The sequence below is a fragment of the Heloderma suspectum genome, chromosome 1 (genome assembly GCF_057233095.1).
Source record: "Heloderma suspectum isolate Gila_16-S chromosome 1, 16-S_ref, whole genome shotgun sequence".
NCBI classification, from domain to species: domain Eukaryota; kingdom Metazoa; phylum Chordata; class Lepidosauria; order Squamata; family Helodermatidae; genus Heloderma; species Heloderma suspectum.
In genome coordinates, this window is record NC_139458.1 from 334,613,184 (window position 1) to 334,625,794 (window position 12,611).

The 12,611-nt window shown below is 42.9% G+C and overlaps 1 protein-coding gene across 1 annotated transcript in view; it reads left to right on the top strand.

The window, feature by feature from the left end:
• Positions 1-12,611, top strand: part of LAMA2 (laminin subunit alpha 2) — a 619,437-nt gene that overhangs the window by 354,746 nt on the left and 252,080 nt on the right. Inside the window, exons 13-14 of the mRNA XM_084827486.1 lie at positions 7,843-7,944; positions 9,817-10,028. Coding sequence (XP_084683612.1) covers positions 7,843-7,944; positions 9,817-10,028 — 314 coding nt within the window. The remainder of the gene's footprint in view (positions 1-7,842; positions 7,945-9,816; positions 10,029-12,611) is intronic.

Consider the following 12,611-nt stretch of genomic DNA (forward strand, 5'->3'; position numbering starts at 1 on the left):
AGGCGCTATTTGCATTCCCCTTTCTTGTCTTCATCATAGTCTACGTAAATATTTACGTAGACTAAGATGGTGAAAAACAAGGAAGGCAAATGGCGGCCATAGCCGCCGCCATTTGCGTACGCGTTTTTTGTTTTTGTTTTTACCCAGAGCCCTCCACGGCTGGAAATCCAGCTGCGGACGGCCCTGGCCTGGGCCTCGCTGGCTGCTCCGCAGAGCCGCCGCAGAGCACAGCTGGCCATCGAGGATTCCGGGGGGGAGGACTGGATCGCTTCCCCCCCCCCATGAACAGAATCCGCGAAAAGGTAAGTAACTTTCGTACATCAACTACTTCAACTGCATTGCCACCACCAACTCAATCACCTTGCCCCAAAATGGCAGATCTGTAGGGATGTCAGAAAATTCTGCCACGGATCTCGGTGAGGCCGAATGCCAGTGCATTCGGCCCCCCGAAACCCATGGCGGAACGAAGCCCCCCCACACACACCCATGAAAGGTGCATGAAACGGAGCACTTACCTGCTGCCGTCTGCGCTGACTTGCGAATGGCGGCCGTGTCTGCGGCCGCCATTTGCTTCTTCATCATAGCCATGATAGGCTACGTAAATAATTACATAGCCTATCACATCTAACGCAGGGATGCCATTTGCGTCCCTGTGGAGGCCGTGATAGGCTACGTAAGTATTTACGTAGCCTATCACGGCAAGCAAAAAAAAATAAATCAGCGGACTCAAATGGCGGTGGCTACGGCGGCCACCATTTGCATTCTCTTTTTTTCGCCGTTTTAGCCTACGTAAATATTTACATAGGCTATTACAGCAAAAAAAGGGGGGGAATGCAAATGGCGTAGTGGGCGCTATTTGCAGTCCTTCCCCCCCCCGCCGTAATAGCCTGCGTAAATATTTACGTAGGCTAAAATGGCAGGGGGGAAAGGGAACGCAAATGGCACCCACTACACCATTTGTGTTCCCCTTTGTTTTTGCTGTAGCCTACGTAAATATTTATGTAGGCTAAAACGGTGAAAAAAAGGGAACGCAAATGGCGACCGCCATAGCTGCCGCCATTTGTGTCCTCTGTTTTGGTTTTTTTTGCTTGCCATGATAGGCTACATAAATACTTACAACGCCTATCACGGCAAAATACAGGGACGCAAACGGCGGCGGCTACGGCAGCCGCCATTTCCGTCCCTGCAGGCTGCCCAGAGGCTGGATGTCTGGCTGCGGGCAGCCCCAGCTGGTGGCTCTGCAGAACCTCCACAGAGCGGAGCCGGCCAGACAGAATTTCGGGGGGAGAGACGGAGCGCCTCCCCCGCACAGCGAATGTCACCCTTCGAAAAGCTAAGTGACTTTCATACATCCCTACAGATTTGAGACTGGGCGAAAGTTGTTCAGAACTTGGGGATCCAAGGAGGGCTTCTTTAAGAGCGGTCTTATCACTGCTTCCTTGAGGGCTGATGGCATCACTCCCTTCTCAAGGGAGGCATTCACCACTGCCCTGATCCCCTCACTCAGTCTCTCTCTGCAGCCCATAATGAGCCACGATGGTCAAGGATCAAGTAAGCAGGTGGTCAGCCTTACAGATGAAAGCACCTTGTCCATTTCATCAGAAGGAAGAAGCTGAAACCGATCCCACAAAACCAGTTTGCCACAGGTTGCCTCTTGCTCAATAACTGTATCCACAGTGTGCGGAGTAACATTCCTAATCTGATCAATTTTATCTGCAAAGTGCCTTGCCAAGGCCTCACAGGAGGCCTTAGAATGCTCCAGTGGTTCCGGAGCCACAAGACTCCGGGCCACTTGGAGCAGCCTCCTGGGACAGCACTCTGCAGATGTGATAGAGGCAGCATAATATTCCTTTTTTGCTGCCTTCACCACCACGTGATAGGCTGAAGATATAGCTCTAGCCTGTGTCTGATCGTCTTTGGAGCGAGACGTCCACCACCAGCGCTCTAGCCATCTCACCTCCTGTTTCAGAGCTCGTAACTGTGGACTGAACCATGGTGCAGTCCGAGCCCTGTTCAGGGGGACAGGGCATTTCGGAGCCACCCGATCTAATGCCCCAGTGATTGCGGCTTTCCAGTCACCCACCAGGGTCTCGACAGGGTGGCCGTTGGTGTGCCCCAGAGAATCCCCAAGCGCGTTCAGGAATCCATTCGGATCCATAAGACGCCTGGGGCGGACCATTTTAATGGGTCCTCCACCCCTGCAGAGCGGTTGTGGAACCGAGAAGTCTAATGTCACCACATAGTGATCTGACCATGACAAGGGGGTGGTGGATATACCCCCGACTTCCAGATCACTCCCTGCTTCTCCAGAAACAAACACAAGATCTAGTGCATGACCGGCTACATGGGTGGGCCCAGTTAGAATATGGTGCAGCTCCCAGGAAGCCATGGTCTCCATGAAGTCCCGAGGTGATCCTGTGAGGATGGCCTCTGAATGTATGTTGAAGTCCCCCAACACCAATAAGTTAGGGGACTGTACACGTACATCAGAGACCACCTCAAGCACCTCAGCCAGGGAGTCAGTCGTGCAGTGGGGTGGACGGTACATGAGCAGAATCCCCAGACTGCCCTTCGGGCCCAACCTCCAGTACATGCACTCAGCAACCTTGGTCTCCCGGAGAGGGGGTCTGGTGAAGACCAAGGACTCTTGGTAGATAACAGCCACTCCCCCTCCCCGATCCCCAGCCCTCGGCTGCTGTGCGTATGAAAATCCGGTTGGACACATGGCTGCCAGAGTTGGAGCAGCAGCCTCGGCCAGCCAGGTCTCCGTAATACATGCCAGGTCTGCACCGTCTTCCAGGATCATGTCATGGATGAGGGAGGTTTTCTGGGTAACAGAACTGGCATTGCAGAGCAGCAAACAAAGGCCAGAAGATGGAGTCACGCCTCCCCCAGCCATCCTTTGGCTCTGGACAGGCCCAGAGCAGGGGACAGATACTACACATCTCTCCCTTGTTCGCCTTACCTGGCATGGCCTGCCCCTAGCGCTCCGCCAGCGACTGCCGCCCAGCCTTGGTATTTATTTATTTATGTATTTATGTATTTATTACCTTTCTATACCACTCATTAGACAAAGCACTCTGGGAGATTTATATATAGTTTGTATAATATACTATGGGTCCATTGCAATAGTACTATTTGTACAGAAGTGATACTTTGCTTAGAGACTGAATAAATAAAGGCAAACAGATTTTCAGGTATCATGCTCAAAAGGTGGCTAGTAAGTTTCATTAATATATTTTGGTACAACCATGATGAAGCTGGTGTAAGAGCTTAAATGGTTTGCTGGGAAGGCCCCAGTCCACCTCTAACTTCAGACATGACATTGTTGTGTGTTCTTAGGATAGCCACTATTTTCTTAGCCTCAGTCCTCCTATTTCGATATGAGAGTAATATTACCCTGGACTGGTGCTTATGGACAACCATGCCATGGGATGTATACAGTACTTGGCTGGAGGATGCACACAACATTGACCAATATGATCTAGCTATTGGCCTTTGCATGCTTTAGAAGGGATGTCAGCTCCAAGTTGTTGCAAACCATATCCCTTATCTTTGAGGCATCACATGAGCTACCGTTTTGAATCTGACTATACCCGCACCCCAAATCACTATTTTGCTTCTAGCTCTTCTTGCACCTTCTTCCTTTTGGTGGAGCAACATGAACAGCAGGAAAAGGAAAAGCCCAAGCAATAGGCCTTATATGACAGTGGTCAGATGTTGGTTTCAAGAAAATTTGGGGACATTTCACGGTGCTATCCAATAGAAACAACTAGCTGTATGTCATTAGTAATTTGTCCCAATCCAGAATAGGACTAGTGGTATTTTTACTATTTGCTTTAGATGCACAGTTCTCTAATGCTGGCACTGAGGAATGGGATTTTCTCTATAACATTGAATACCATACTCCTGTGGAAAATATTTACAGGGAACAAAACCTGTTTTAAAACGCCTTAGTACTGTATGCTTGTTCAAACAGAGCAAGGAAAAAATACTGTTTTTCTTTTATCTGTCATGCTAACTCTGGACAAAGGTCTTATCAAAGATAGAGAATTGTTTTTTAACTTGCGCTCCTTTTTTAACAAACAGAACTTCAGCAGAACTAAGATACATAATAGTAGCTGACGATAAGACATACATATGTTGTTTCGATGGTGAGAGCTTCATTAGAATTCATTTCTACATCTCTTTCCCTTTTCCCTAAATGCAACAAATGCATATAAAATTCTCCTTATGACTTTTCAGCCAGTATTTGTTATTTCTAAAAATGCTAATCCAAGGCTTGGATTAATGATGGAACATTCTCTTAAAACATAAGCGCATAAATTAAAGCAAACAGATGTTCAGACATTCCATCTGTGCATCCTGAAACCCACACGAGGTGCATACATACTTACTGCCCATCTGTTAAGGTGGCTTGTTCTTCATTCAGTACTTTATCTCAGGTGGCAATCAGTTTGGGGTTATGTTGGCAGCCTATTCAACAGTAAGCTTGCCATTTTTATGGGGATTTCACCCATTTACTGTGCAGTGAACAATGTAGCATCAGACGTGTTTGTTTATACTTGAAGGTTCCTTGATTATTCTTTTTTTTCAAAAAATTGCTAAAACATAAAACCTTGAGTCCATTTAAGATACATTGCAATAAATGGCTTTAAATTCAAGGCGAGAATAAAATAAAATAATCTCGTACATTTTCAGGACAATCTTCCAGACATTTCATCTCAGGATGGTCGTATGTATCAAAGAGAGGGAATGAACTGTGGAGTGTAGACAATGTTGATGACATACCATATTTCATTTCCATAGTTAGGGATAATATGTGGGCACGCAAATTGAAGTTGGAAGTAAACTTGCTTGGAAGGTACTGGTTTAGAAGAGTGGTTTAGAAGAGTGGATTCCTGTTGCTGACATGGTTTAATCTTGCCTTGTTATTCAAGCTAACAGTCCAAACATGTGCCAAGGGCCATCACTAAGTTCGGATTGTCAAGCTGAACCTAATAATGTATGAAATTCATGCATTGTTTTCACAGATATTTCTCGCTTTTCCCTGGCCATGCCCCATGCCTGGCATAAAGGTGGACCCCTGCCAAGACATGGAAATCCCTGGAAACTCAGGCTCAGCTCACATTTACCCAAACATACCAGCCTGTGGTTGCCAATGAAAAGTGCTTGCCCATAGTAGCAATTCATGCACAAAGAGCAATGTTTGCGGTCTTCTTTCCTCCACACAGCTCCCAGTTACATTCAACCTTGGCATATCATACTTCGTTTCCTGGTGGTAGGAATGGGACTGGACCAGTAACCATGGGAGAAGATAAAAAAAATGCCTCTCCCCTCACCAAGTGGGGCCCCTAAGCAGGTCCTATGTGTCACTGGAGAAATGCCTGTTACTCATATTTGTACAGTTGTACTGTTCATAGAATCTTAAGTTTTACAGATGAAAAACCTTCATCTCTACTGTATGTAATAGAAAGCCTGAGTCTGTAGAACGTGTCAATTTTAACACAATAATTTTTTATTGCCTTTTTTCAATCATTGCATTTCCTTTGAGCAGGTCAAAAATTAGAGCTTCTAAGAGAGAGGGGGAAAATCCATTTTGATATTTGAATTTTACAGCTCAGGGTACCAGGAGCAAAGAGCACAGGAGTTATGTATCCAATATTAGTATTGTTACACTTATAGTGAAAGTCCCCCCCAACGATATCCTAATATATTTGGCTGGAGAGCATAATCCATCAGGAAGATCTGCAGAGGCCCCCAATGGAATGAAACGCATTCTACTTGTGGTGGTGGGTTGTTTTGCTATATTTGCTGAGAGAAACTTTAAAGAATGATAATGAAACACTGTAATCTCTATTGAGGCTTAAAGTGGCCCACACTTTAATGATGATATAATGTATTGAAATAGTTATTGTGTATCATAGCACACAATAGCAGAGAGAATGTGATCCACTCCCTACAAAAACCTAGTTTAGTTTTCATTAGAATGCATAACATCATACAATGAAATTCCTTTTTGGTTTCATGCATTCAGAGACACTGTACGAGGATGAGGGGTGGGGAATCTTGAGCGGTGGATAGTGATGTACGTTATTCCCATTTGTACTACTGTAATGTGCTCAGTGTGGCTATGCCTTTGACAACTATTTGGAAACTTCAGCTGGTACAGAATGCTACGGACAGATTGTTAACCAGGGCTGGTTACAGGGAGCACGTGACTCCCTTGTCACAACAGCTTTGCTGTTTCCAGACACAGTTCAAAGTGCTGATTATGATCTATAGAAGCCCCGCATCACTTGGGACAAGGCTACCTGAAAGAGCACAGTATTCCATATGAGTCTACCTAGGTTTTAAGATCTTTGGGAGAGGCCCTTCTCTCGTTTCCACCACAACTGGAGACTCCATTGGTGGGGACACAAGAGACGGTGTCTCAGTGGCTGCTCCCAGGCTCTGGAACTCTATGCCAAGATAGGCTAGGTTGGCTCCTTCCCTATTGTCCTTCCATTGGCAGGCAAAGACATCTTTATTCAAGCAGGGCTTTGGTTTATAAACTGGTCTGTTGCTGAATTGTTTTTTAATTGGTTGGGTACAGTTTATTTCTTTTATTGTGTGTGTTTTAATTGCATTCTTAATTTATTTCTTTTTAAGTTATCTTTTAATTAAAATTTTGTTTTCAACCTGTATTTTATTGGCAATAAAACAAACACCATTTTTGGTGGAAAGATGGGTTATACATTAAATAAACAAACAAACAGCCTTGGGAATAATAAAACAATTCCATTCCTTGCAGAATGTATGCAACAGAGAGAGGGAGAGATTCTAAACCTTGACCCTTTGTTATACTTGAATATGCAACATGGCTTATTTTACTTCTAAAAAATGTTATGTTCTTTCACGGTATAAAGCAAAACTGTGGATTTGCTGTGGATACTTTCATTTGTGATTTGGTTTTGATGCTGCTCCTAAGAACAGTCTGTTGTTCTCTGGAATGCCATGATCAGCATCTTTAAAAATGGTAATGGTTAAAAAAAAAATGGATGGAAAATGTAATATGGGGTCAAGAAATTTCTGAGGTTATTTGTCTCATATTGTATTTGAGGCAGTGAACAAATCTGAAGGAAAGGCTGCATTCAGACAGATATGCCTGTAGGAGAAAAAGATTGTGGCATTCTTTTAAATTGAATTTGTTTTTACTTCCTACAGGCAGATTCCCTCTGTTTTAACATTTTACTTCAGAAGTAGCAGCCTAGTCCTTCAAGCTGGCTACAGAGAGCCCCTATCTACTAGCCTTGAATCTGGGAACTGGAAATGGGGAGGAGGGAAAGAGGGACACAACAGAAGAGGAACCATAGAGCCCCAATTCCTCTAGCAATTTCTTTTACAGTTAATATCAGCCAAATATTCCCTCTTGTATGTTGGGGCTTTTTTAAAAGGAGAGAAAATAGAATATAAGGGCCAAACATTATTGTGGCATAGCTCTTGCTATGGTTACCTCCTTTACATCAGAGGTTTGGGGAGAAAAATAATGTGCATGTATTCATAGGTTTCCAGCCTTTAGAAGTGTCTGAATGTACCTATAAGAATGGCTTATTTAGAGCACTGCAGCAAAGGGCTCTGACAGAGAGAGAGAGAGAGAGAGAGAGAGAGAAAGAGATTGCATACAGGAAAGGAACAGTTTATAACAACTCCTTCCTTAGGGCTCTATATCATCCACATGTCCTTTCACCACACTAGAAGTCCTTCCCCTTGAAAGCATTGTAACAGGAAAAGAGTAGTTCAAAATGGTTAAAGGCATGTTTTCTGCTATGTAATCATCAACCTCATTATTCTTTACCACAGATAACAGCTGCTGGAGGGCATCTGAAATTTACCGTTTCATATGACCTCACAGGGGAAGAAGATGCTGCTGAAGCAATGCTTCAATCTGATGTCATCATAGAGGTAGAGTATGACCATATCTCTGGATTCATTCTGTGAATTGTCAGTGGCACAACATCAGCAGAACTCCTCAGCTAAAAAGGGAGCTAACTACAGGCCCCTTCCCCAAGAAGCAGTACAATCTAAATTTTGGGGTGGGGAAGACAACAACTGAGTAAGAAGGAAATGGAGAAAGAAGAATAACAGGATGAATACATACAAATGCAGCTAAATATTCTTAAGATAAATTTTGGTTGGGGATGATAAGTTAACATAATGGCAATAAACATCACAGAAGGTGCAATCCTCTGCACAGATAAGCATGCTTGATTTCAAGAAAACCTAAGAATGCTTAATTGTGTGCAGGATAATGCCCAAAATCTTCACTTGAAGAAAGATAATTGCAAATAAAGCCCATTTATTTTAATGGGAATTACTTCTCACTAACAGCTTTTCGACATGAGGCATTTACTGTGTGCTCGCCATTCCCTACTCACAATTGTTTACAGGTTCTTTAGATGATGTAGTGACCTCCAGTTTTGCTTCTGTTTTAAACAGCACTTCTGGCGAGTTTTTTTAGAGCAGGGAAAATGGGTATTATTTCTGATGGCAGAAAGAAAACACTGTTTCTACTTGTGCATTTGTGCAATTCTGCTATACCGCAGTGCCACCTAGAGGTTATGTTGCAGAAAAGCAGGAATGGAAATGCTCCATGTGTAATGCTCATTTCTCAGAACTGTGACAAAATTAAAAGCTTAATGAGTTAATATTTTAGCTATTTAAATTATTTATTGTTTTATACTGTTTAAATTGATTTTATCTGTACACTGCCCTGAGATCTTAATGATACAGGCCGGATACAAACGTTTTGAATAAACCGCGGTGGCTTAGTGGTTAAGACGCTGAACTGCAGACTGGAAGGTCGGCAGGTCAGCAGTTCGAGACCCGAGTGCTGCGTGACGGAGTGAGCTCCCGCCTTCAGTCCCAGCTTCTGCCAACCTAGCAGTTCGAAAGCAAGAAATTGCAAGTAGATAAATAGGTACCGCCTCGGCGGGAAAGGTAACAGCGTTCCGTGCACCTCGGTGTTCAGTCATGCCGGCCACATGACCATGGAAGCGTCTTCGGATAGCGCTGGCTCTTCGGCTTAGAAACGGGGATGAGCACCGCACCCTAGAGTCGGACACAACTGGTTGGGGACACCTTTACCTTTTTAGATGCAGCCGATTAACAGCCTCGTATAGAAAAGCCCTAAGTTTGTTTCAGACCACACCTTAAATATAATAAAAAGGTTAACTGCATCACCATCCTACATTAATTTCTGAAAGGGTACATAAAGCTAAGACAAGTAAAATTAAAGAGAAAACACTGTGACTACAATGTGAACTGTAAATTGGAAGGAATCTCATACTGGAAAAATCCTTGAAATTGAATTATCTGTACATAAAAAAGAAAAATGATATATGTTGTTGTAATTTTGTTTGGAAGAATAAAGTCACGAGAGAGAGAGAGAGAGAGAGAGAGAGAGAGAGAGAGGCATAAGATAAGTATATATGTTAACTGGAGTACACGCTACATAGGAAACTTACACTCTTTTAGATAGCTGCTTATCTTCTATTGTACATTTGCATAACTGACATTAGGCCTCAGAATTCCTCATTTTTTTCATGAAAATGCAAAACTGTGATGTCTGTTTCCAGCAGGTTATCTGAGTTTTCTCTAATTATTTAAATTTCCACACCAGTAATAATATCAAATAGTAGGGGATATATAATATATATGAAATATGATGTGCAGCATACATTTTTATACCAAAGTGCTGTGGTCTCTATAATGATGCAACATCACCTGTTGCTTTTTTAAAATGTTTGCACCATTAACATTTATTATAATTACTAGGGAAGTGGCTTGACAATCAGCACAGCTCAGGAGGGAATTCACTTGAACCCATTCGAAGAACACACTGAAGAAGTGTTGCTGAAGCACAGCCTATTTATGCTGCATGGCACTGATTCTCGGGTCAGCAAGCGGGAATTCATGACTGTGTTGGCAAATATAAAGAGACTCCTTATAAGAGCCACATACAGCTATGGGATGAATGCCATCTACAGGTAATTGTTGAAACTGCATTTTATTCTGTCCGCAATATTGTGAAATATTTTCTTTGTTCAGCCTTGATGTTCTGTGGAGGAAGCTGATCCCACTTTTTCTCATTATTGATATCATTTAGTTTAAGATAGTTTTGCTGTTTTGGTTCAGTACTGCTTGTTTTTAATGTCCAAGGGCAAATCTAGAAGAGAAGAAATTTCATAAATAATTTGAGAGGCACAGGCTGTTTTTGTTAATAAAAAATAAATACATTTCAGCTCAAACTAACTAAGCCCTGACCCAGAGTTAAGTTTAGATAAGGGAGAGGTAAGGTTGACAGATAGTGACTCACATGCAATACACAAAGAAAAGTAATTAATGTGCTATCAAGTCAAGCGTAGCATTAAAATGTTGGCTTTCTCAGTCATTCAGCGTCGCACTTAATAAATGAAATGCAATGCAGTAAATGGAGTAGCAATACCCTGTATGTGAGCATTTCCCAGTCTTTGAGTTGCAGTGAGATTCCTAATTTTGTCAGTATCGTTAATAATTTCGCTGATACCTCGGTGAGAAAAATGGGCCCAGAATTCTCTTAAGAGTCTTATCATGCAATTGTAAATATATTTACTCAGGAGTAAGGCCATCTAATTTCAATGGGACTCACTACCATGTAAGTGTGTATAGGGTTGCAGCCTATACATTTTTTTTAGAATGTAGGTTTTTTTGAAAGCATTTGCAATGTGTTTGTAAACATTTACGTAGGTTTCCAAAATAGGCTTTGCTTTCTTACAGCTACTAGCTCATCCTTAACTGGATAGGGTGGGGTGTACTCTTTTGTTTTAGATATGAAGCCACACCTTCTACGCTGGTTTGAGCCCTTGAACCTTTTTTTTGGTGGGGAATTAAGCGCTGTTTAGTGCCTGTTCATCCCCTGCTGCATTCCATTATGCATTCTGAAGCGCATTTAAATTCTGGTTTTCCTCCTCTCTACCTAGATGGCATACATGTTTGCACATCCAGCCAGTGTCAGCTGTAGGTTTTTGAGGGCCTTTGGGCAAGAAATCCTCAGTGGCTCCCTACCTCAGTGAGTTTACTTCTGACTGTTGTCCATCAGCTGCAATTGCTCCTCCTCTTTCTCATCCTTGCTTCCACTTGCTTGCTTGATAGGCAGAGATCCAGTGAGCACATAGGCAGTGGCATGTACTGCTTCTCTTTCTCACCAGCACCATTGTCTGGGCCAGAGCAAGAGGCAGGTGAATAACAGGTTGCAATGGTGAAGAGGAGGAGCAAGTCCAGGGGGCTGTTGCCATCGGCCCCCTGCTGGGGGTATGGGCCCTCAGCAAGTGCCCAGCCATGCCTACCTTTGACGCTGGCCCTAGATCCAGCCTCCTATTATTTCTTTTCCTTACCAAAAGTAAATCAGATATAATCAGACATAATTGTCCACAGCAGTGGAACAGCGGTATCCACGTTGGAAGTTGCACTTGGTGATGCAGTAGCATGTCTTCAGAACATGTAACTGTTTTATTTTTGAATCTTCCCCCATTTTTGAATCTTCTCCCATATGTGCCTTCCCAGACCTTAAGATCATCGTCAGCAGCCCTTCTCCATGAGCCCCTGCCAAAGGAAGTGAGGGGGGGCTACTAGGAGGAGGGCTTTTTCCACAGCTCATTCCGGCTGTGGAATGAACTCCCTAGTGAGGTTCGCCTGGCACCTACATTGTATTCCTTTCAGCGCCAGGTGAAGAGTACCTTTTTATTTTCCCAGGCATTTTAGCATTTTAGCTTTCTAGACTTTTAGCTTTGCTGTTTTAAATCTGTATTTTAAACTCCTGCACTGCTGCTAGTATTGTTGTATTGTATACTGTGGTTGTATTGTTATATCGTGGTTTTAATGTTCTATATATATTAAATTGTTTTATTGTGTGCTGTTTGGTTTTAATTTTAGTGAACCGCCCAGAGAGCTTCAGCTATTGGGCAGTATAGAAATGAAATGAATGAATAAATAAATAAATAAATAAATAAATAAATTTTAGCCTGGATACAAGCTGTTGCCAAATTGTTATGTAACATTGCCAAGGAGCACTCTTTCTTTTTGTCTGATTAGACACCTGGTTCATGCTACCTTATCTTCTCTTGCCCTTATATATCATACTGTGATACTTTCATCTCTGCCAAAATATTCTATTGCTAGGATAGCCCACTGTACTGAAGATGCTAATGCTAACTTCCATCTGGTATCCTTTTCACTTCACACTGAATACCAGTTCCTTACCATCAAGCCTCTCCGTGGCTTTACCCTCACCTCTTATTTGTTCCCCCATTTCTTTCAGTGCCCCACTTGAGTCTTTCACTACTGCCTCTCTTCTACCTTCACTCACCTCAAGGTTTTTGATCTCTCTGTCAGCTCTGCCTGTGTTCCGTGTTTTTCTTTTGTGCATGGAACTTGCTTTTCAAGCATGTATGCCATTTTACCTCTTTCTTATCTTTCAAAGTCATCCTCAGAAACTCATTCTGTTTCAGACTCATGCTGCCTTTTGACCTTTGTTCTGTAAACTAGCTATTATGCAGCTTGTATGAAACACCATGTCAGGCATATCGCTCCAA